General features: G+C 35.6%; 1 protein-coding gene across 3 annotated transcripts; it reads left to right on the top strand.

Annotated features, from left to right (window-relative positions):
* Positions 1-623: 623 nt before the first annotated feature.
* LOC131060009 (protein NARROW LEAF 1) lies at positions 624-15,924 on the top strand. Of its 3 annotated transcripts, none has more exons than XM_057993092.2 (6): positions 624-1,808; positions 2,518-3,025; positions 6,723-6,866; positions 13,212-13,452; positions 13,544-14,044; positions 15,342-15,924. In XM_057993092.2, exons 1-6 carry the CDS (start codon positions 1,594-1,596, stop codon positions 15,776-15,778), a joined length of 2,046 nt encoding a protein of 681 aa, XP_057849075.1. In that variant the 5' UTR covers positions 624-1,593; the 3' UTR covers positions 15,779-15,924. The 3 variants fall into 3 exon arrangements, with proteins under 3 accessions (XP_057849075.1, XP_057849074.1, XP_057849076.1); XM_057993091.2 differs by having other exon boundaries at positions 625-1,808; positions 2,512-3,025; XM_057993093.2 differs by having other exon boundaries at positions 1,763-1,808; positions 2,502-3,025.
* The last annotated feature ends 10,484 nt before the right edge of the window (positions 15,925-26,408 follow it).

Raw genomic sequence — 26,408 nt, 5'->3', positions numbered from 1 at the left:
ATGAATATGAAAATGGACGTGTTCATGCAGAGCTGCCATCCCTGCAAAAGGGGAAAACAGAAACAAAAACAGAAGGAATAGAAAAGAGGAGTAATAGACATCCACGTGAAAACCAGGTTATATAATAGAAAAATGAAAAGATGGCGACATGAATGGCCTTTCGAGGGTGCAAATCCCGAATGCGTAGGCATACAGACAAATTCTATTATTAAATTGCAGAATGGGTTTCTTGTTCCACAACAAACCCTGAAAATTAAAGCTAGAAAATCCTGTTGCCGGGGACAATCCAGCCTAGCGTTCAATTACCCAGTAAAATAGAAATAAAATATCCTGCAAGCCGTTTTCCTCCCCAAGATTTTTTATTGAATGAAGCGGAAAAAGAAGATCAAGAGAGGAAATCATTCCAATCGCCGAATATTCACCCGGAATCCTTATCCACAGTCCACGAGACTCCATTCTCGATGAAAAAATTGGGAAAAGAAAGATCTGACGGTGTTAAATCCGGCGTAATGCCAGCCTGGCAGCCGTGAAATGGACGCTGACGCTGTTGAAATTGGAGAATACCTAGTCCTACCAACCCACCCAAATTCCCGTCAGCTGACAGAAGGGAAATACGATTGATTAGTTTCTAAACAAAGTCAAGGAGGAGAAAGCGAAGGTGGTATATACTAAAAACGGCGGAAAAATTACGTCATAGATTTTAACCCGGGGGGTAAAGAGGAGTGAAAGCGACAGGGCGGGGTCTCCGAATCTTGAGACGGCAAAATATCCGAAGGACTGAGAGAGGCACACCAGATTGACACCCTTTTGGGCCCCTGAAAACTGTTTGCACTGTAGTGCTGGTGGAGTCTCCAAAGATGGCACTTTTGGGGGCTTTTATTGGGGTTTTTAACTTTCTTTTTCCTTTGGGCCTGCGTTTCTCTCGCATCTGAATGCACGATCCGTCGCCCCCTTGAACATCGTTAGCACAGATTTGGCCCCTAAAATCTTGGTTTCTTTATTTTTATTGGTATTGGTATAGTCACTCATATTTGAATGAGATTTTGAGAGGGAGGTGGGCCTGTAGTTATGATGAACTAGTGATAGGGATGTAGCATTATATGTACAGGGAAAAGCATTCTTAAGCATTATCCTCTCTCTTTGATTCATAATATTAATACAAAATGTTGGTTTTGGTCATGGGTTATTCATAAATCGAGTCTATACTTGAACACAGATGTCAGTCGTCTGTAAAAAAAGTAGTACCCATATCAGCTTCTTGCTTGGCTAGTGAAGAAAACCACATCCAAATGCCATTTCTGTGAAAAGTAGGAATACCCATTTCAGTTTCCATTGTCGGGCCAGTGAATAGTCGAGCAAAGCAGTCATAGCCTGTGGGATCATCAAAATTTACTCAAGCCTTGTTTCCATTTTTGGGTTTTGGATTTGGTTCCAACAATCGATTTTCAATTTTTGAGTGCTCATATAATACCAACTTGTGCTTGATGGTACTAACTCCTGATGTTTTTTTGATATTGAGGTGATTTGGATTTAGAGTAGGAGTATTGGTTTGTAGCGAATGCAGAGGTTTGGAGGTTTTAGCAGTGTATTGAGATGGTGGATGAGCCGTTGGAGTTGGTGCTATCATCATCATCTCACCCAGAAGAGGAGGTAGCAGCAGTGACCACACCAGTGGCGAGTGAAGTGCTGATTGGCGGGTCCAAAGAAGAGGAAGACAACACTATTGTGGCCACTGAAGATCCTATGAATCAGCAGCATAAGAAGCTCAGGTTTAAATCTAAGGAGCTACAGCAATCCTATTGGGATCGGTTAGTACCGTTTAAAACTTATTGCATTTTAAAATCTTGCTCAGAAAAATGCTACCATGGTCCGGTCCTAGCTGCGGGTAAACTTACTTTTTTGCTTTGTCATGGTGTCTTTTCTATACCAAGTCTAGTGCGGTTTCTAACCGCATTGTACATTTGCGTGCTCCACTTTGCTCCACTTGTCTATTCCGACTCTTTTGTTCTTGAGTAAGAAGAGAAAGCTCCGTTGTTCACTGATCTTTTCAGTAACATCATGCCTTAGTCATAGAAGTACCGTAATTAAGCATAAAGTACCACGCTCTTTCTTTTGGTCACATGGGAAATGCTGACTGTGATGGATTGTTGGCACTGAAGCCCTTCGAAGTCATAAATCCAACCCACCATAGCAGAAGTTTGAGTCAAGGTTCTACTTTTATTCATGCGGAATATGATTTTTAATTTCATCATAGTGTTGGACACAAAGATCGGATTCCAAAAGGTATAGCAACCGTACTATGTCACAATGTGCGAGTTTTTTAATTTTTGGTTTATGTTTTTCCTATTATTGGGGTTTAGAGGGTGTTTTTGGGGTCTCCGCTAGTGAAACTTGGTAATTTCAATTTCAAGATTGCTGTTTTCTCAGTCATGACGTGCTTGCCTAGTAGATTTATTGTTAATTGAATTGTTGTTGACATCAATAAGAGGCTTAAAATACAGATGCCTGTAGGTCCAGTGAGGAGATGGATGTCACCAGAGCTCTACGAATAGGTAGACGCTACTCAGGATCAATGCAATCAGAGGAGTCGGTCTTGGATCGTGAACATACATTTGTGACCGGCAATTCCAGTCGTCATCCACGCACAGACGGTCCTCCTCTCCAGGCATCTGCCTCAGCCGGACAACATTCAGAAAGCAGAGCTTACTTCCTCTGGCCAGCATCAAACCGGCTTAACGGTACTGCTGAGGAGAGGGCAGCTTACTTTGGCGGTGTCCAGAAAGAGGTGGATTCCGATACACTGGAGCGTTTACCGAGTGGACAACAAGCTACTACATTGCTGGATTTGATGACAATACGAGCGTTCCATAGCAAAATACTGCGCCGCTACAGTCTTGGAACTGCTATTGGCTTTCGCATTAGAGAAGGGGTGCTGACCAACATACCTGCTATACTCGTGTTTGTAGCTCGAAAGGTCCATAAACAGTGGCTTCTTGACATCCAAAGGCTGCCTTCTGCCCTTGAGGTATGAACTGCAGATACTTCTGTGTCAATATGCATTAATTTTTCAAGTGCAGAGTATCCTGATATTGATAATGTTTTATACGTGTCTTGACTATTTTATTTCTTTGTTTTTTCTCACTTAACTTTTTGGCCCATAAGGATTATAGTGAAATTTCAACATTGAATACTTTTGCTTACCTGGTACGTTTTTCCCGTGTATCTGTGAAGGGCAACTTTTGAAATTATATAAAGCTATCAATCTGACAGTCAACTTTCATGATATTAAATTGGTCTCCTATTGTGCTACTTCAACACAGTGAATCTCTGCTACAGTACTATTTTGAATTAAAATCCTTCTCTTGCTGGGTTCAATTCATCTTTAATTAAGGACTTTCAGTGGGTAAAGTTTTGGATGGCTTTAGGTAATGGCTCCGAAGATGTTTTGCCCTTGAATTATTATGAGAATCGTAATGCCCCTTCCGTCTTGTTCTTTGGCCTTTTTAGGGTTTTTGATTGTTCTCTGTGGTTACAAGTCTTCAACAAAGGTCAAAGTAATGTCATAAAGGAAATACTAATTAATGAATACCAATTTCTTTTTGTTGACGAGTTAACAGTAAAGTTCAGGTGTATATTGAAATAAAGAAGATAGTTACCAAATGGATGAGTCATGAAGATGGGACAATCATACTACCTGAAGAGGATTTGATAAGGTTTAACAAATTTTACTCCTCAACAATTGAATAGGCTATAACCTCTATATTCAGATTTAGAAAGCTCTAAAACCTCACACGGTCTCAGCATTAGAAAAAATCTGAGTGATTGTTCTGTGTGGAGCTTTTCTAGGGAAGCTTATGCCTTCTACTCTCACACCACATTGCTGGGTACTGCCACAAAGGCCCCAATACTGTTACTATTTGGTTACCAATAACTTTTGTGATATCCCCTGCACTTGTCCTGTGTTTTAAGGGAGGATGTACGTGGGCACTACCCAGGATTTCTGAAGAGCCCGTGTAGAACCTGGTTGCAAATTAAAACATTATTAAAAATATTTATTTTCTATATAAAAAGTCAAAGCTACAAGAGTGTGCAGGGTGTGTGTATGCAAGCAACCTGTATGAACGCCTAAACTGTGGGCATGCAGTTACAGGGTTTAAGGGGTAAGCAAGTTGTAAGGGTGTGGGGTATCAATTAGAGAGGGTGTGTGCCCTCAAAATCTGGGTACAAAGTAGACTTGGATGCCCTAAAAATTTGGGTTCATACTTAACTTGGGTGCATTGTGTGATTAAACTTAAACATAAAAATAAAAACTTGAAACTTTACATTTTCATGAAACTTGATCAGAACTGAGTTTTTTTAATTCACATTTTTGAGTCTCAGTTTTAGTTTTTTTAATATTGTTAATCATTTACAAATATTCAGCTCATACAAGCATCAACATGAGACCAATACAAGCTCTTGTGAGCACAAATGAGACTAATATCATTTCCTATCAGTTCCTTTTGAGCAATCAGACTGGAAATCACCTATCAAAGACCAAGAATCACCACTTAGAAACCACCTTCACACTAGAAGCCAATTACGGAAAACCAAGAGTCACAACTTAGAGTTCCATATTAGATTTCCCCTTGGGATTTGAACTTGGGTCTCCACAATGAGAACTCAATGCTTCAACCAGTTAAGCTCAACCCCTTGGACTGTTTTGATTTTTTAATATTTTAATATGTTTTTAATGGGGTATGCATGATATTTAGGGTAAATGCCTACATTTCATTATTTGATGAAGAGAGGCAAGAGGCTCTCGTGCAGGAGCTGAAGGCAGAGATAGTAGAAGTGGCACTGCTTCTTGTCCCACTGTATCTCGTTCTAATGAACCAATTGCTATTTTGGATGCTGCTTGATGAAGAGCAATATGTTGGACTTGCTCATGTATTTCATGTGTTTGACTATAATGATTGACTGTTTTCCTATTGTGAACAGGTAATATATACCTCTGATATATTTTTTACGATTAATTTGTACTTTGAATTATCAATTATGAATTTATGATTTTTCTGTTTATTTTATGCATATTAGGGTTAATTTTGTTTTTCATATATATATTTTATTATTATTTTTGTTCAGATCTACACAAGCTGTATAGAACTTGTGGCCTCCAAAACCTGGGAAACTTCTGTAGTAATCCTCATAATTGTATCAAATCCGTACCTTGTTAACGAGGCTGTCACCCAATACAACAGATGCAAAAGGCTTGTCCGGAACTAATATTAAACAAATGATCTCCAAGATAATTCTGTGGGTTTCCTCTGTAGTCATGGGCCATGGCCATGGTCCTTGTTAATGGATAGGATGTAATGTTGGAAAAGTAGTAACATGGATCCTTAAGAATTTAGTAAGGTTATCCAACAAAAATGGGCTAATTTTAGGTCTGAAATGAAAAAATGAGTCGATATGCTTGAATGTGTCTGTGGGTGTGAAAAGGCCCGATGGTGCCAGTGAGTGGGAAAAGGAGGACAAGACAGAGATTTGAGATGCTGAAAAAAAGAGGTAAAAAATAGAATATGACCTAATGGTGCCAATCTATCTGAAAGCTCCAAGGGTTCTATGGAGGCCTTTATCCTGAAAATCACTTAAATCTTTCATAATAAAAACACTTAATTATATTCTATCAATGCTATTACCAGTAATTGCAGTCGATTCTGTGGAAAGGGATGACGGTCTGACCCATATTTTGAGTACATCATGATCATGATGGGGAAGAAAGTTGTGCTACCTATAATCTTTGAACTAAACGAACAATTCTTCACAAGACTATATTAACTGTTTGACACATCTTATCTTAACAGGTGAGTGCCATATAGTTTGGTCATTTCACACAGATCTTGTTTTGAATTTCCATTCAGCATATACCCATCTTTAGATGGTTTCGACTCTCAACCTTTGGTCAAAAATTCATTAAGTAGCATATCAGAGCCGTCTGATGAAGAGTTTAGATAATGATCAATGTTCAAAGGACCTAACTCAAAGATAATTTTAGAGTTTTGGACTTGTGGAACAACTCATTTGATGTTGGGGATAGGTTAAGTTATTTTATTTTGCTCTTTGGTTTTCAAAGGCTGGTCAGGTCTTTCATTGTCAAAGGTGTGATGTTCCACCTGTCCACTTTTCCCTCTTAAGTCAGTCCATTCCCTTCAGATCAAACTGCTGTACATTTAGATGATACTTTTATAGCTGAAGGGTAGTTTCACCCTTATCAAAGCAGCAACTTTTTTGTTAGATGCTGTTGACAAGATGGAAAGAAACCATGGTGGAGGCAAAGTAAATGTGTTCCACATTAATGAATTACTGCACTCACCGATAGGCTATTTCAATCTGTGAGGAAGCCTGCTGAAACATTCTCGAAATTTACAACTAATGCTCTGGAGGCTTTAACTGGTCATTTGAAAATGAAAAAATTATCCATGAGAAATTTTAATGCTTTATTAATAAGTCTACTTGATTGCTGTATTCAATGAGATATGGATTAATTACTTTTAAGTCAAAACATTTGATTTGCCTATTTTAAAGCTTCAACAATTAGTATATACTTATAGAGATAGAATGCTCTGAAGAGGTCATTTTTGAGTGATTTAATATTTAAAGGAGCAAATTTATACAATTCTGTGATCTCATCTCATCTTGCTCCATTTGAGATTATAATGTAGAAGATATGATTTGCACAGGGTCCTGGTGGCGTTTGGTGTGATGTGGATGTTGTTGAGTTCTCATATTATGGGGCACCAGCAGCAACACCAAAAGAACAACTGTATACAGAACTGGTAGAAGGTCTGCGGGGAAGTGATCCAAGTATTGGTTCAGGTTCTCAGGTATGATCTCTCCTTTTTTTGTTTTTGTTTTTAAATAAAATGTTGATCAGTTAGAAAATTATGTACACAATATCTATATTCTAGCGTTCTTGTGGCATGCATATTAATGAATTGTACCATTAACTCATAGGTATAACATGATGTTTTCTTTGTAATGCTTTGTATGTGGCACATTGGGTTTGTGAACATAAATGCACACGTTTCATCTAATTGTATCAGAAATTGTCAAAATCCGGTATCTTTTCATGTCTGTTTAGTACCATGTGAGTATGAGAGTTACTGGGTTGCTTACTTGGCACTTGTTAGGGAGGATAATGGGCAAAAGTTCATCAAAGGATTCAAACAAAAACCTGGCATATGTAAAGATGTTAGATGGATCACTGATTGCCTTCAAGTGCTCTTTTATTAGCAGTGGGTTGATGCTTGAGCTGTATTTCAGTTAAAGTGACCTCTGTATTTCAGTTAAAGTGACCTCTCTTCCATATATGCTATCTTTGATTAATCATTGGATTGCAATTCTGCTGTTCATTGGTTGTTGAGGGTTATCTATTTTGTATTATACATAGTCTGCCCAATTAAACAAGTTCCATTATCTCTTTTTGACCTCTTTCAATTTGAAATTAACAGTGACTTATTTGTCTATAAATCAGATATTTAGAACTTCTATAAGGGTTTGCTTTGTTATCTGAAATCAAATCAATGTTGACAATTTTCTGCTGTATTAAGGTCAAACAGTTGCTGCATAATTGGGAATGCTTCTATCGTGTTCAATTTTAACACTTCCAGCAACTCTTTCCTAAAGGAAATACTTTTTTTGGAATATATATTCAAGAAGCTAAAATATTTTTTATCTGCCACAGACAATAGTGTGACAAGAAATATGAATTTATGTATGTACCTAGTGTCAACAGAAAGTGCGAATCAAGTTGTGATTGAAAGCTGTTCTTTCCAAAATATAGAGTAATAGTAGAAACATGCTTTGAGAAAATGAGGAAATATTTTGGGTATGGTTATGGAATTGGATCACAAAATAAAAATGAGGGAAAGATCGTTAACATGATACTTGGGGTTAAGAACAATGCTTAAAGTAGTGCTTGAGATTGAAGGGTATCTCCGTAGTTACTTGGAGACTCATACCTTGATCCCTTGTACTCATCCATATTGGAAATACATCCCCTTTTTAGAGGCACACATGGGGATGTCTCTAGATGTCAGGAGACTTCAGATGAAGTTCATTCATGTCCATAGACTTCTTGTCTCCTGAAAGTTTCTCTTTAAAAAGTGCTGGCATTTGGTTGACGAGCTAAAAGAGTTGATGAAATAGACTTAAGACTTGTAATATTCTTTTTTGTTTTTTTGCATGAAAATGTATGAGTTTCTTCTAGCAGATTTTTTTTGTTTGTTTAAAACCCAACAAGTTAATAGTAGAAGAGAAACAATAAAAAGGACTAAGATGTCTACAAGCACTGAAGTATAGCCATCTCCAAGTACCACGTACCATGTTTAAATAATGGCATTCCCATCGTGGATCTCATTTGCTGCCTCTAGGTGATTGTTGTTTAAAATTTGACACGTTTATGTCATGATGGTGATTATCAAATATCAATATAATTAATTTTGCTTTTGTTGACATTTATTATGATACTTCAGATTTTAAAATGTTAGTTTATAAATTTTGAAGTTCTTTACATTTTTTAAATTGTATAGCTATTGTGTTTTTTTTGGTTCTAAAATTTAAATAATTAAATATTCTTTTAATATTTCTCATTTTGAAGTATCCATCTCCTATTGTTTTGGAAAATGGTAACCCTGTCTGTCTCCCGTCTCCTTTTCATGAAAATTAAACAGAAAAGAAAATGAATCAAGCAGGCACTATTTGGCAGTTGCACATCTTTTATGTCTTCGACTTATCAGCTATGTTTGATAGTGATATTATGGTATTTTATGAATGATGTTTGAACCATAAGGAAGAGTTTGTTTCTCTTCACATGACCTACTTAGTTCACGATGATATGATTGAATTATTGAAATTTTCTCTGTTATGACTTCCCTTTAGTAGTGCAAGTTCATATTTGCTTCCTAACCTGTTTTGTGGGGTCTTTTTAGTATCATACATGTGTGAGAATTTGCTGTACTTGACATGTTAGATTTTTGTATTGTAATGTAAGTAATGGTTTTTCTTTCCATTTTATGGGGACTACGATCAGGAATAGGCACTAGGATTGTTAGGGGATGCTGTTGGGGTTTTCTATAAGCCATTGTGATTGGATGTGGCGCTAATATATTTGGACTTGTGTACTGCCCTCTCAAGATGGTTGTCCTATTAGCTCACTGCTCCCAAGAGTAGGAAATTAATGAAAGAGAAAAATGCATTCCAACATACCACTAAAAAATGTCAGCCATTTTGATTCCAGTGGGCAAATAACTCTTTTTTTCCGAGGAAGCAAGTTATTTATTAAGATGGAGATGAACTGCCTTTTCCTGAAGCATCTAGTGACATGGTGCACAATTATAGGGGTGCGATAGAAATGGGTTGGACTGTGCAGCTTTAGGACTTAAAGATAATACATGAGAATGGGAAAGAAATGTATCAGTGGATGCTTTGTCACTTTTGTAGACTCTTCTGGTTTTCATGTTATCTCCGTTTGCTAACCTTCATGGCTGCAATAGCTTTGTTAGATTTAAAGATAATATGCTACATGCTCTAGCTTTGTCACGATTCTACAGATGGAAAAAGGAGAAATTTTGTTGAGTTCGGAATAATTTTATACTCTTCAAAGATCTCCTTTACATCAGGAATGACTCCTCATTCATTTGTTTAGAAGGCACTTGATCATGGATAGACCCTGCTTTGTAGGTCATCTAAGCTTCCAGAAAACTTATGACCTCAAACTTCTACCAGTAGGAGATAAAAAGCTGACATCGAGAGGCCCATTTCTAAGGATGACAGCTGTCAGCAATGGAAGTTTAGGGAGTTGCATATCATGCTCTTTTTCAACGTAATTCCATTCCAAATCAGGAATTATCATCTGTGAACTTCATCAATAGGCATATCCCTATCAGATGTTGAAGATGAAATCTTTGTTGTTGTAGACCAGTTAGTCAATTTTTTTCATTTCATTCCTTGAACTGGGTGTTGCCTCTGAGAAAATACTTACAACATTTGATAGGATTTGGAGCTAAATTTCAATTTTCTAAATTGTGAGGCATTAAAGGGGCCATTTTTTCCATGAAAACTGCCTCAATATCATTATGAGGAGGCCCCGTCAAGGAAAAGTGTTGTAGGTAGGGATGCAGTGAAGGCATTGGCTTCATTCACACAGCAAAATACTCCAATGCATTATTCAATGTGCAGCAATGAAAACAGTGAATCGGGAAGAGTAAGTTAGATTTCTTTTATTTTATGTATAATTTTGTATCTAATTTGTAGGAATGTTATGCATTTTAGACTTTCAAATACCACACAGGTATGCTGATATGTGCCCAGAGACGACACTACCATATCTGGATATGTCATGGGGCTCATGGCATGAACCACTATTTCCAAGGACCAAAATGCATATGCCATATAACCATGCCTGAATCCATACCGGAAACACTGGATGCCTCATACAGCACTGTTAAGGGGAATGTCTGGTAACCTGCCTTCAAAATAAGAAGTCTACTGAGATAAGCGAATATCTTAGCCCTGGAGAAGTCTGTATGATAAAATAAATAGCTTGTCAACCCTAAGGCAGCCTTACAAGATGGGAGTCAATTGGCTGGCTTTGTGTAGTTTGTTCAATGATATAGGATCTAGACAACTTGGCTAAATCAAAGAAGCTTTCTAAGATGGGAGTGGATCTTTGGACCTGAAGGTGCTTTTTTGTTTTTATGATACAGCTCATGAAGCCCAAAGTGATCTCATGAGATGAGATTGCATTAGTGCCCCTATGGTAGCCTTTCTGATGAGATAAATAACATGGACATAGTAAAGCAGCCTTAAGAGATTATCTTGAAAGCAAGCATTATTCTAAGTACAATCATAGCAGCGAGGAATGTAAATAAGTACCTACATAAGATACTCACCAGTAATAATCATAATACAATTAAAACTAGAAATTCATAGACAATTCATGTATCGACCTTCAAAACAGAATATGAAGTTGTAAACTGAGGAAAAGTTAATTGAACCTTGAAACATATCTTGGTTATTGTTAGGAACTTGGGAGATTGAAATAGTGTTATGCTAGCAATAAATGTCCTTTAAACTTAGGTCTGGAGCTCAAAGACCTCTCTTATGGTCTCCAATACTCCTCTTATTTCTTCTTAGGTCCCAAAATGAATTGCCACAAATTGATTTTCAATTCAGATTGATGGATTTCGCATGTATATAAGGTAGCTTATTTTCTCTTTTGATGTCATTCATCTTCCCTCACAGAATATGTTTTTACATATGAAAATTATTACTGCAAGTCCACAGCCTTCAGAGGTGATGAAAGGGTCTATAAGCATCATGTTGAATTCTTATACAAGGTTTGTTCTGTGTTCAGCAGAATGTGGTGGTTTAAAGCTGACTTCCTCTTGGTTGTAACAGTTAATGATGAGAATTATGTCAGGTTTTTGCGCATATCTATATCATGTGTGATACATGTAACATGTAGTTCATGTGGTTTTTATCTCTGCTATTATCTTCTATAAGAAGGCATCTGGGAAAGGAAGACATTTGTTTAATATTAGTTCATGACATCAACACATATGTTTAGTTTTGACATCCAATTCTAGGAGAAAGAAAGCAACGATACATATGGCAGTAAGAAAATCTATGTAGGCTCCAACATAAAAAAAGGCTTTGATTGTGTAAGGGCAATTTCTGGGTGGTAGTATGGGTGATAGTTTCTCTTAGGGGTTTCACTGCATAAGAAGGCATGTGGGAAAGGAAGACATTCTTTTGATTGTTGTTAATATAAACTGCACATGTTTTCATTTTGACATACAATTCTTGGAGGAAAAAAGAAACGAAATAAACAGTGGTGGGAAAATCTATTCAGGTTCCAACATAAAGACATCTTTGAATGTGTCAGGGAAATTTCTTGGTGGTATGGTTAATGCATTCCCTTACGAGGTTTCCTTGCGATTGAAAACATTTAAAACTCTTTATGTTGCAGAGGATATACCTATTATTCATCTATTTCAGCATCTAAAAGGCGGGCTTGCGTTGCTGGATTTGTCTTTATTCTGATATAAATAGACCTGTTCCTTATAGGTTTTAATGACATTTCTGTTCCTTATAGGTTTTAATGACATTTCTATACCTATTATCTATTTTAGCATCTAAAAGATGGGGGCATGTGTTGCTGGATTTGTCTTTATTTTGATATGAATAGATTGTTTCGTTTTAGGTTTTAATGACATTTCTATATGCCTTCTTTATGCTTGCTTGGTTAGGACCCAAGTATTCTCATACTCACTGTGCACTTGTTCTGTAGAAGTTTCTGTGTAAATGGAAAGCTATTTGCCATTTCTTTTACCTTCATGTATAACATTTACTATCCATTTTTATGTTTGTAGAATCTAAAATGAAAAAATTAAACAAACATAGAAGACATGCCAAATGAAAACAAAAACAAAAATTCAAAATTCAAAATGAGAAAATACCTCTTCAAATTAGCTCCAAATTGATTGAGGGCCGCTCCAAAGTTATTGTCTGCTCATCCAAATGTATTGTAGGCATCCTTTAGATGCACTGGCTGCTACAAACCTGCTCAAGTTGCTTTCAATCAACTTTGCTGCCAATAGGTCTGCTGGTTTTGGGTTCAGTGGATTGTGTTTACTATTTTTGGCACAAATGTGCTTTTTTCCTCCTTGCTTGTGCTTGCAAATGAAATTAATATCATTTTCAAGTGTTAAAGGTCATTTCGAGTATCATGGCAGAGCCTATTTGATCGGAATCATCAAGTTCAGCAAATCTGGTAGGTTTAGCGAGTCTGACCAAGCTTGGGACCGACAACTTGCCGGGTACCTGGTCCCAAGTCTTATTACACAAAAAAAATGTCAAATTTTAGCACATTTTCAAGCTTATCTATATAGTTTGATTTTTCTTAGAGAGAATCTGAACGTAAACTGAAAGGGAAAGTACACTACACATGAAACTGTCAAATTTTAGGCTATATAGCTTTTTTCATCTGATCAAAGAGAATTATTTAATTGCTTGCTTGCAAGTGTCAGTTATGATTTAGACGTGAACAAGTATTCTGTGGTTTACCTGTGAATACTTTCTATTATGTTTCTGCATGGGTGGCAGCTATGTGAGCTTTTTACGAGGTATAGAGCTCTGATTTATTTCTACATGAGTTATTTTTTCAGGTTGCAAGCCAAGAAACATATGGAACACTGGGAGCTATTGTTAGAAGTAGAACTGGCTCTCGTCAGGTTGGCTTTCTGACCAACCGACATGTAGCAGTGGATTTAGATTACCCAAACCAGAAGATGTTTCACCCATTGCCTCCAAACCTTGGACCGGGTGTCTATTTAGGTGCTGTTGAGAGGGCTACATCATTCAATACTGATGATCTGTGGTATGGAATTTTCGCTGGCATGAATCCAGGTTATCTCAATAAACTTTATGATACCATTATTGATGCATTAATTTATGGTCTATGTTCTTGTGGTATTTATGTAATTGTGTTGTCAAACAGAGACATTTGTACGAGCAGATGGGGCATTTATTCCATTTGCAGATAGCTTCGATATTTCCAAAGTCACTACTACAGTGAAAGGTGTGGGAGATATGGGCGAAGTTATGTGTGTGGACCTGCAAAAGCCTATTGGAAGTCTCATTGGCAAGCAGGTGGTGAAGGTGGGGAGAAGTTCTGGCTTTACAAGAGGAACTGTGATGGCTTATGCCCTCGAATACAATGATGAAAAAGGCATCTGCTTCTTTACAGACTTCCTTGTTGTAGGAGAGAATAAACAAGCATTTGATCTTGAAGGTGACAGTGGAAGCCTTATACTAATAACAGGGGAAAATGGTGAGAAGCCTAGGCCAGTTGGAATTATATGGGGTGGTACAGCAAATCGTGGAAGACTGAAGCTGAAGAATGGATCTGGTCCTGAAAATTGGACAAGTGGAGTTGATCTTGGCCGTCTGCTTGATTTACTTCAGCTTGATCTGATCTCTGGTGAAGATGCTCTTAGAGGTATGAACTTGCATTTTGGTTCTTATTATTTTCATGATCGTTACTTTCTTCACATCATTATCAATGGGGTGGAATTGTAATGCTGTCTACATCTTTAATGCTTTTTCCTTTTTTAGTTTTGTAACTTGTTTATGAGAGAGAAAGTTCATAGAGGCAGAAAAAGGGGATAGATTAATGTACATGTGGTTATAAATGAATTAAAATTCAAGCTGTTTAGTTGGATTATTACCTCAGGCTAAGTATAGTCTCTATAACATTGTGCTTAATGTGGTTATAATTGGAGTAAATTCAATTCAGCCAAGGTTAAGTATAATCTTTACAACACTGTATTTGACTTCACTTGTGTTTTCCAGCAAGATTAATTTGCATGAAGTTAAGTCAAGTAAATTAAATTATAATAATCTGATTAGTTGGATTACTACTCCTTGCCAAGTAATCTCAATAAAATTGTACTTGATGCAGTTATAAGTGTAGTAAATTTGCCCAGGTTAAGTATGAGCTTTATAACATTGTATTTGTTGCAATTATAAGTGGAGTAAATTAAATTCACCCCAGGCTATGTAATCTTGATAACGTTGTACTTGATGCGGTTATAAGTGGAGTAAATTAAACTCAAGGAAGCAGCTTTAGGTAGATTATGATCCAAGACTAACCTTAGGCTATGCATAATCTTGATGCGGTTATATGTTGGAGTAAATTAAGTTGGATCACTGTCCCAGACTAAATATGATCACGATAACATTGTACTTGGAATAGACAATCATGAAAGCTCAAGATGCAAGATAGATTGTGTTTCTAAAAGTTCGAATATTTTAGATTATATTAAAGCCTTTCAACCGAATTGCTACTCCAGATTAAGCATAACCTTGATAACTGTATTTTATAGTTTATACAGACAATTAGAAAAGCTGGAGATGCAAATCTATTTCAACATGTTCTCCTGAGATTCAATTTTCTTTTGGGAAGTTTTAGTGCATGATAATGGTAGGCACTAAATAGTAAATTCTGTAGTTAGTTTCATTTCTTAAGTGCGGAGGATTGTCAATTTGAGGAACGATTATTGTAAAATAGTTTTGTAATTTTTTATGCTTAACTTGGACAACCTACGTTTATTCAAATTAAATAATTCTGCAGTTAACATCCTCAGACAATTCCTGTACTGACTATATGAAATAATCTACAAACGAAAAAAAAATGAGATAATGAATCCAGAGTTCCATTTCTTGTGAAATTTATTAAATCTGTAGAATCATAGGCCATCTTCTAATATTATTTATTGCTTATTTATATTTTTCAGAAGCTGTTGAGGAGCAAAGGCGATGGACATCAGCAGGACCCATTGATTCCACTGTTGGGGAGTCCTCGCCAAGAGGATACAGGACTGTTCCTTTACCATTGGCTGAAAAGGAGAAATTAGAAGAGGCATGCCAACCTATACAATATGAAGATGTGTCAAATTTCCATGGGCCACATTTGTCTCTCCAGAGTGGAGTTGAAACTAATCTGATTTTTAAGCAAGAGTTACCTACAAGGTTGCCTGAGGCGTCAACAAGTGTGGAGCACCAATTTATGAAGGACTTTCACATGTCACTTGGGCACCCAGAGCAGAGTAGATATCCAGAGTCTGGGAACCTATCAGCACTTAGAGATGGAAAAGATGGGTCCAGTGAGGACATTTCCATTGGTTTGCATTTATATGACAGAGAGGCTAAAAAGAGGAGACCAAATTCATAATTCATTGGCGAGGATAGAATTTACATGTGTACAAACAGCCTGAGTGATGTTTTTCCTGTGCTAGCATTGAAATGGCAAAGCCAGAGGGAAATTATGTAGCTCTCACCACTATTGTTTAATATAGTAACATAATTTTTGGCTGTTTATATCTTTGCCATTGTTGCCAGTCCTCTGTTTCTAAATTTCATTTCTGTGTATGATTTTTCCTCGGGACCTATTTTCACATGAACCTTTTTTTTCTATAAGCTTAAATTTCCAAGCTGGAGATGTATCATCTAAAGTATTTATAAAATACAGGCTAAATGATCTGTACTCTCTTGAGCTGGAGGAAACTTAGGTAGAATATTATTGGTTGTTAGGCATGCTTTGATTGATGACAGTGAATAGTTTTCCCTAATGCTTTGCAATTTCCATTATATTGACTCTAAGTGCACTAAAAATATGTGAGTATGGTGACATTCACACGGGAAAGACCACTTTATACCTTGCATTAATATAGTAGTTGTTCATTTGCTTAAATTAGGTTATCACAGATGATCTCATTCTGGTGGGAATCATCAATCTCATGTGAGATAGTAGCCTTGCTATAACGGTTTGTGTTATGCAAGATCTCATTAGAGAGAATGGTTGAAGCACTTTCCCCGTTGGGATCTTGTCCATGCCAGATTGATTAACCTGGAGTTCATTTGATTCAATTTCTTGCAGTTTATTAATTTAGGCAAACATTGACAATCTTGTTCAGATGGGAATTACAAATCTTATGCAAAGATCATATCTTTGAGACAAGGGTTTCTTTTAATGTCTTACCAGTCCGAAGTGAATAGTTTAAGCACTTTTGTCTGAGGGAATCTTATTCATATCAGAATGGTTAACCTGATGTAAGCAATTATCTACATACATTTTAGTTTGGTAGACGCTAAGAAGTGGCCTTACTTATCGTAAAGGTAGAATCTATGTTCTTAATGAGCTTCAGTGTGAACAGAAAGTGAAAATAAGTATTAATTTTGTTTTGGTTTGGTAAAGACTGTAAAGGTGGTCGTATTCATTGTACAGGTTCACTTGTTTGATTGCAGTATAATATAACTTAACTGCATGCTTAATGACCTTCAATTTTAGCTGTTCTAGTATGGCAGGAACTAAACAATGGTGTCTATCATTAATAAGGAAGGCTTGCTCTGTTATTTGGATTTTAAATATATTTCTAGAAGAAAATGTTAAATTCAACTTACAGATGAACACATCTCCTCGCAGTTTACCATTTTTAATTGAAGTCTTACTACCTAGTTTAATGTCTTTTTCATGGGATGTTCAGTGTTGGTTATATTTTAATTGTCTTGCTACCGTGGATGCCACAATGTGGTTAATAGGCTTTCTTATAATGGCAGCCATCATAGAACCAACGTCAAATCATGACCTGCAATACTGTCAAAAATTCAAAATGCGGTTGGCAATAAATTACATCATATAACACAAACCATTACCTGTCAGATTGAAAATGCAGTAGGACATGCATTACATCATGACATATACCAGTACTGTCATAGATTCAAAATGCAGTCGGCTGTAAACTACAATATTTAATACAAGTAATTACTGTCATAGATTCAAAACGCAGTTGGCTGTAAACTTCAACATTTAATACAAGTCATTACAGTCAGATTCAAAATACAGTTGGCCATAAACATCGTCATATAAACACATCCCATTTTAAGGCTTAGAAACTCCATGAGCGTGGCATATTGCCATAAACATCGTCATATAAACACATCCCATTTTAAGGCTTAGAAACTCCATGAGCGTGGCATATTAATTGGACGACGTGCACAACACATTAATCAGAGCGTGTGCACTGCACATAGACATAAACAAAGCATAGATTATCTTATACAGACAGTGCCATTCCTAGTCCTGGTTACTTACCATGGTACTGTGTCACTGTTGCTTACATTACATCACCGACTGTACTATTTAATCCATTCTCTCATTTTTCTTTTCACCGTTGACCAGTGGCTTCCGTAGCTTCCTTGGTGCCATATCATTGCCCTTAGGTGAAACATTTCTTTAATCTATCCTAACTCAAGCGTTAGAGAGAAGTTACATAAATCTTAAGGCCTTTTCAAAGATGATAGGCCCCACACAGATCTCCAAAGGGTTGTGGTCACTACCAATCCTTGTAGCAAATTTCTGTTTAAAATATTCACCCTAACCAGGTATGGCTTCAATGTCCTCGATTGTTTCTTCCATTGCTGTCTCTATCTCAGCTCCAGTATATTAATTGTTATCTGTTTCAAAAAAAGGGATGGTATGTGACTCCAAACCAAAGTATGGAGGGTTTACTTCCATAATGATTTTCTGATTTGTAACAAACCCTATGCAGACCACAGAAATTTCATAATTGCCTCCAGCTTATTATCGATTGAAATAATATCTTACCTAACAATCAGCCTGTTCCACGTTAGACACTTTAACCAAACCACGTGATTTCATGCCCTATGCGGTCTTGATTGCACATATAAATGCTTGCAGACTCTGTTGGATACGCACATTCAAAGACAGTTGATTGACGCTACCTCAACAGTTTTTCCATTAAAAAAGCCTTAGTTCCGTATTCCTTGGTATTGATCCCTCTTCGCTAATAGAAAAATCTTTCTTGAGACAGAAATCATGAAAAACTGCAAAAGAAATTTGATTATTTGTTGCTTGATGCACCATTCGCTTCCAAAAGTGCGCCAGATCGTCTTACAAAATTGAGCCCTAAGCTTTGTGTTAGTAAATAGCATGAGAAACCAGGGGAAAACATTCTGTACTTTTCTTTTTAATGACTTGAAAAATTGGTAGGAAATTTTGGAATGGGCTCAAACCGTGCATTTTATGAAATTTAAAATCAACGCTACGACCGTTTTGAGATTTGAAATTACGTTGAAGTTAAAGCATCGAGACCGTCGTATGTCTTTTGGCTGACGGTAATTTTGTTAGAAATTAGAAAAAAAAATATAAAACTTTAAATTAATGTTTCATTTGAAATATAGTTGTGTCAAAGATTAAAAATGATTTAACAAAAAATACATAATTACTATTTAGAAGTGTATTTGATTACTTCTTGTGAAATTTGTGCATTCATGTTAATTTTCATATAATTTTGTGTCTATTTTAAGGAGTGTCTTGATACATAGATATATAGGAGAGTGCCTTGATTCATAGATAGATTGATAAATAACATAGCTTCTTGCAAAATTGGGTTTCATTTTTCCCATCACACATATTCATAGACACTTAACCAACATTTGTCATACCTCATCCATATGATTGCACACTCTTATATATTTGCATGTTTAAAGGAGAGTCTTGATACATAGATATATAGGAGATTGCTTGATGTAGACATATAAGAGATTGCCTCGATTCTTAGATAGATTGATAAATAACATAACTTTGTGCAAAGTTGGGTTTCATCTTTCCCATCACACAATATCATATATACTTACATTTACATTTGTCATACCTCATCCATATGATTGCACACTTTCATACATTCACATATTTAAAGGAGAGTGTCTTGATACATAGATACATAGGAGAGTGCTTGATACATACATATAAGAGATTGCCTTGATTCATAGATAGATTGATAAATAACATAACTTTGTGCAAAGTTGGGTTTCATCTTTAACATCACACATAATCATATACACTTACACTACATTTCTCATACCTCATTCATATAATTGCACACTCTCATACATTCATCCTATTTGTTTATTATATTATGCACACACATGGTTCCAAGCACATGCCATTCATTGTGACTTAATCCCTTTCATATCTTGGAACCAGTTTATGGCTATGAGCTCGTGCTTGAGGATATGGGCTTGCTCTATCCAATCAATTTTTTTTTCTTTCGATTTTGACATATTTTTCATCTTCACTCTTTCCAAAATATCAAAGAAACATTTTTTTTTTCAATTACGTGTTGTTGTGTCCTTGTATTTAAAGGCACTCCATGCATTCGTTCTAACACATAAAAGAATCTTCCAATCCTTAAGCATGACTCAACTACCATTTGCATTTACACAATTCAATTGGCGCACTAAAGAATTGTAGTTTCACACAAACATTTTAAGAGCACATGTAGAACTGAAGATTATTGTTTTTTAATTATTTGTACACATTTTTCGGGGTTGATCTAGGAGAACATGACTCCTTGTGACATATGGACAACTATGTAGAGGTATTTCTAAATACTACCAATGCATTAGGTATCAAAAGGTAGAGAAGAGGTAAAGTCCACCCATCTTTCGTTCCAACCATACCTTAGTAAATGAAAGTTTTATATGTACATATGCTCAATACTTGTCAACTAATGATGAAGTTATGCTTGTGATTGCATTAAAATTCTCCTATAAAATGTCCACTCATATATATGTACTAACTCATTTGGGTAAATGGTTTAGTACTTTTGATTTGACTTTTGATTTGACTAGTGATTTATCATGTTTTTTATTATATATTAAAATAGGTTTTGAAGGAACCCAAAACCCTTTTTACAAAATGCTGTCACAAAGATAGACATGGACAACCAACCACCAATAGATAACAAATTGACCACCTAAATACAACAAAAACAAAGATAGCAAAAAGACTTAATGCATACTTTTCAAAATACAAGCAACTTCAATTTCTTGTTTGAGGAAATTCTTTTGTAAATTAGCAAAGTCCGATAGTTCTTTCTCCTCTCGAAAGGATTTCTTTTTGCTTGCCCTAGTGCGAGAACTAGGAGGCCCAATTTATTCACTAAGGGCAACTTGTTTGCCCTTAACTTTCATGCGCCAACCTTCATCCCAAGTCTCTATTCTAAAAGTATCCACAACTTGATCTTCCCTAAGCTTATTCAGCTTATTGGTTAGGATCTTGATGCCTTGCACACTATTATGGATTGAGCATTGACTGATTTGACAAATCATTTCAAGATTTTGGTTGACCTCCTGCAACTTATCTTCAAAACCTCTAATTCAGTTAGTATAATTAATCTTCAAAAGAGAGATTTCATTTGCCATGACATTCATAGAATACTAAATATCTTTTAACTTAGTTGAGGAAGGAGAGTACCTAACATTCCCATAAGCATTATTAACAACTTTCATATTCCAGGAAAGAACCACTTCACAAGCTTAAATTGCCTAGCAACACCCTCCTATGCTAGACCGAGGACATCATAAACCTCATCCCTATTAGCATGAAGGTCGAAGAAATCCTCCTAGACACTAGCCCTTCATAAAATTATCATGGGTTTGCATAGTATCAACCAAATAATTAGTAGTACCCCACCCCTTCCTCAAATCACTAGGATGAGTAGAATCAACCATTTGATCACCCCCCTTAGCTTTACCTTTGGAAACACCTTTATGTTGATCATCCCTTATTTTGACCTTCTTAATCAGTTTAGTAGCAAAAAAGACATCCCTTTGTTGACCATCCCATGTTTTAGCCCTTTTAACTTTTTTAGTAGTAGAAGTGACATTCTTAGTTGCATGTTCATCCTTAGTGTGCGAGCCACTAGTCCAAGAACTATGGGCTCTTGTCCTTCTTCTCGTGGCACTCTTTTTCTTACCCTTATCATCTTGAGGGGGTGGGGAAGAAAACATATGCAGCGAAGTGTCCTCATAATTAGTTTTCTCCACCCATTCTTCCTAGTCCTCATCCATAATTTCCATGTCTTTAGTGTTAGTGGGCATATCAAAATAATAGGTCACCATAGGGACCTTTTTCTTAATTTTCTTAGTTTTCTTATTTTTCTTAATAGCGAGTTATCATGTTATATAACAGATTATTCATGTTTTATTTAACGATTGATGAGAAAAATAGTGTATGATGTCCCTTATCATAATTTGTTTTTGTAGAGTATGAATGTTATAATAGAATGATAATATTTATGTTAATTGAAGAGTATATTTGAGGTAAAATATGTCTTTATCCTCTATTTATGAATCTTGTGATATTTAAAATTCACTTGTGTTTTGGCCATGATTTTATTATTATTTTTGAAGCACATTTGACTATCTTGTTTGCTATAGATATTATGATTGACGTGGTGGCATGTATAAGTGGTTCATGAATCTAACTACTTTTTTTTCTTGCATTGTTGTGTAGTGAATGATTCATTCATTGTTGATATGCATGACCTAGTGACATTTGTAAGTATTCAACTATTTTTGCTATAATGTGTCATTCTCTTTCTTGTGTTTGCATTCCATACAATTAAAGTTTAAAAACTTGACAGAATATCTGATTTTATTTTCAATTAATAGAATGCATGCCCTTGAGTTTAATAAATTTAATTTTAAGTAACCGCCAAGGTAGGATACTTATGCATTCATTCAATTCTAACTTGTCAATAATTCAACCAATCATAGTATAGAATGAAAGAAATTGGTTTTTTTTTTATATAATTATATTTAATTTTTTATTTTAAATAATTGTAAAAATATAATTTATTTGTGTTCCTATTGGTTACACTAAGAAAAAAAATCAAAATTTATTTTTATAAATATTACATATTTCAATTCAAATCATGACAATCAATTTTTTTTAATAACTTAATGCTAAAATTCCCAATGTACACTTGATTACCCTATATCTTGTACATTCTCACTTTGTGTCTAAATTAATTTACAAATCAAATGAAAATATTGGAATAATGAGTATTGCATAAATATGACTAACAATGTATGATATCTATAGATCAAATTGACTATCACATTAACTGTTGTACATGTAAAACCATTTTTCAACATTATGTTATTCCACCTTTTTAAGTGTCTTGCCACGTATCCCACAATAGTGAGAGATTCTTCATATATGTATATTTAAAATGTAGAGAAATCTCCCATGTTATAATGTATCCAAAATAGATATGTATGAATGAATGAAATGGTACATGTTGCATTGACTTTGTAAACAAAGACACAATTAACCAAAATGCATTTTCTTGCTTTACATGTATTTTAAATATGGACATGAATTTCAGGAAATAATTGATGTTCGTCCATGGTTTTAAATTAGCCTTAATAGTCAATGGGCTCTTGACCTATTGGTGAAGTTGAATGGTTCTTAATGGGTCCACTAGGGATCAAGTCTTGCTAAGTGCATGGCTCCGACATCTTGAAAAGGGATGAGGCTAGGATTGTGCCCTAGACTAATTTGGCGGAGTGGATACCCCTTAGTCTTTGGTTCTTAGTCGAAGAGGTCCAACTGAAAGATTCGTGCTCCCATATCGAGTAGCAAAAAGTGATTTGTGGATGACCTCCATAAAAAAAAAGCCCTAGTACATTAGGTTGGTAGTAAAAACAAATGTATTTTTGGGTGCTCTTTAAAGGAGCTCAAAAAACTCGTCACTTTAGACATTTTTTTTGGGCGGAGTCTCATCTCCCTATCAAACTTAATTATTGTAAAATGGATTTTAAATTGAAGATAAAAAGTCTCAAATTGCCTTCATCTTATTAAATTATTCATATTAGCATAGTTTTAACTTTGTAAGTGAAAATAATATTTGTCACAAATTAGTTTTGACAAAGAGTGAAATGAAATATTTAAATTAATGTTAAATTTAATGAAATATCTAGATTGACTGATGGGAAATAATTATTGGAGGTGTTAAAGATTAACATTGTAAAAATCTAAAATTGTATTTAGTAAATACATTTAAATCTAAAATTTAATGTTTCTTATATTGGTTTGAACAAAATGTATGTAAAATTGAATTAAACACTTAGATCTGAACTTGCCTTATGTTTCTAAGTTATGTGGCTTGTTGAAATGCACATGTTTGTCTTAAAGGAAGGTTATGTTTATAGACACTATTTAAAAATGAACATAAACAAAAAATTTGTAACCACGGATATGGAAAATAAAATAAAAAGTGTAGGATAAGAGATTCCAACTAAACAAAAATTAGTATGTTTTACACTATACAAAAAATCTAAAATAATTCGAGATTATAAGAATACTAATAATACATTTTAAAAATATAATATATTCTATAACCATATAGAAAGAAGGTGCGACTCTATAGAATTTTTATAATTACACATGTTTCTTACAGATATAATATAGATTGACTTAGTCTATAACATATAAATTTTAATATATCAAATCCAAATTGGGTTACCTGGATTTATATATGAATTAAGCCAAGATTGTACTTACATTGGTAATTTATAATACACACCATTATACAATACAAAACTAACATCTAGGAAGTACAAAGGAAGGGTACTAATATTGGATGATGGTGACTAGATCTTTTATTACTATTTTTGACTAAAAGAGGGGTAACAATTTATTCAATCAAATAAAGAGATACAAAGCCAGAGCTGCAAGCCTAGCAAAGAAAAATTACACAACCCTACCATCATCCACCAAAGTATCCAACACATGAGACATTTCGAAAGATAACTGCCCCTTATCCATTATATTCCAACCCTGCCTATGATGAGAAGCCCATTTGGCCAAACAATCAACAACTCCATTCCACTCCCTAGGAATATGACAAAAAGAAACAAATTCCAAGGAATTACACAACCAAAGAATCTGCGTAATCACCACAACTAAATGCCAACAAACCTCATCTAACTGACACTCATTCAACAAAGTCACCACCACTTGAGAGTCTGACTCACAAATAATCTTATTCCAACTGAGAACACAACTACGCTCCACCGCATACAAAATGGGAAGAACCTCCAAGAGATTATTGGTATGGTAACCCTTGTAAATAGAGAAAAAAAACTGAATATCTCCAAAGCTACTACGACCAACCCCACTAATACCAACATGGCCAGGATTCCCCCGATAAGAACCATCAATGTTAAGTTTCAGGACTCCTTGAGGAGGAGTGGACCAATGACCAACCCTATTAACTCCCTGCAAAGGATGGCAACATCTCATCTTGCTAAGTTTTAGGACTCCTTGAGGAGGAGGGGACCAACAACCAGGCCTATTAACTCATCCAACCAAACTGCAACACTAGAATACACAAAAGAATATGTTGACATCAATGACAACACATCAACCAATATCCAACATTATTTGCTCCTAAATCTTTTGTTTTATAAACCTCATTGTTTGTTTCCAAGTTCCGCTTAATTTGTCTTTGAGAGAGTTAATATCATTGTATGCCTTCTGTAGCTATTGTGTCAGTCTTTCATTGTTTTTTCTTTCTTCCTCTACTTTTTATTCTCATCGATTTGCTCTTTCCTACTCTTTGCTCAATTGGTCTTGTAATTTTTTTGTTGAGGCAACGACATTCTCCAGATTTTTGTATAATTGTACTAAAGAGGCTCTTTCACTTTCAAATTTTTTAATGCTTTCAGCTAAGCTTTTCTTCAGTTAATTCAGTTCCACCTCTGGCTGTTTGTTCTCTGCACTTATAAATGTAGAGGTAGATTTTTTTATCCTTTTCTGTAATTCATTGCTATTGTTCTCTACAACTTTCCTCTTTGCTTTCTCATTTTCTAGGTCTTTTTTATAACTTTTGTATTTGTCTCTCTAGCTTATTTGTCTCTCTCTTGCTTGAGCAATGATGTGCACACCACATCGTTGATCTTTCTTGACACATTAATTTTGTCCACATTCTTAACTCCTGAGAAATCCATTTGGATGGTGCTAACGTGAAATTGGGAGGGATAAATCTAATTCTATGGTTTTTTTTTTGATTTGGAATTGGGGGCATAACAACCATGTACTCCATTTATTTATTTGGGTCATATGTGGGAAATACCCCGTTCATTGCAGGTTCTGGTTGTTCCTCTATAGTTGTAGTACTTGCAACCTTCATCACTAGCTTCCTTTTTTCTTTATTTTTGTTGCTCTCTCTAAATTGATCAATGAAATTGTAATTAAAATATGGGCTTGCTGATGCAATTGAATGTTTGAATGGTGAAATAGCAATTGCAGTGATGTAGGCACCTCCACCTATGCCTATGGCTCTAACCAATTCATTGTGAGGTCTAGCAAAAGATGCAAAACCCATTCCTAATCTTGTCTCTACTCTGACTTATAGTTGAGGTTATCAGACTCGTTTGAGGGCCAGGGGCTTGTTTTGGAGCTGGAAATAATACCTTCACGGTGGAACTTGATGTAGTTGGAGTTGTACTGATACTTGTAATTGTTGTCATAAGCTTTTGCTTCTTCAACATGCCTTGATGACTGGGATTTTGTATATTATCTTCTATTGTTGGCCTCTTCTGAGTGTCTTTTTGTCCTTGCACTTGTTGACCACAACTAGTACTAGTACCCATACCATCCCCACTAGTGGCAGCAACACTTGATTCTCCACCATGTTCTGGTTGTGATTAAATCCGAATGTCGGGATTTGAAGCTAAAACAAAACAAGGTCCAGGTTTATAATTATCACCTTTCCCCATTGATTCAACTCCAATGCCTCGATGATATGCACCTTTTCCTAGTAACTCTACCTCCAGTGGTGTCCAAGGGCCTTGTCCTTTGGACCCCAGACCACCACCTTGATAATCCAATTTTTCCATTATGGATGCCCCTGAAGAATATTTTTCTAACATGGTCTCACTCAAAATAGATGTTTTTTGCATATTCTGTAACAACTGTTGAAGTTTTA

Source organism: Cryptomeria japonica, chromosome 8 (assembly GCF_030272615.1).
Source record: "Cryptomeria japonica chromosome 8, Sugi_1.0, whole genome shotgun sequence".
Lineage (NCBI taxonomy): Eukaryota > Viridiplantae > Streptophyta > Pinopsida > Cupressales > Cupressaceae > Cryptomeria > Cryptomeria japonica.
This window is presented reverse-complemented; position numbering and strand designations above follow the sequence as displayed.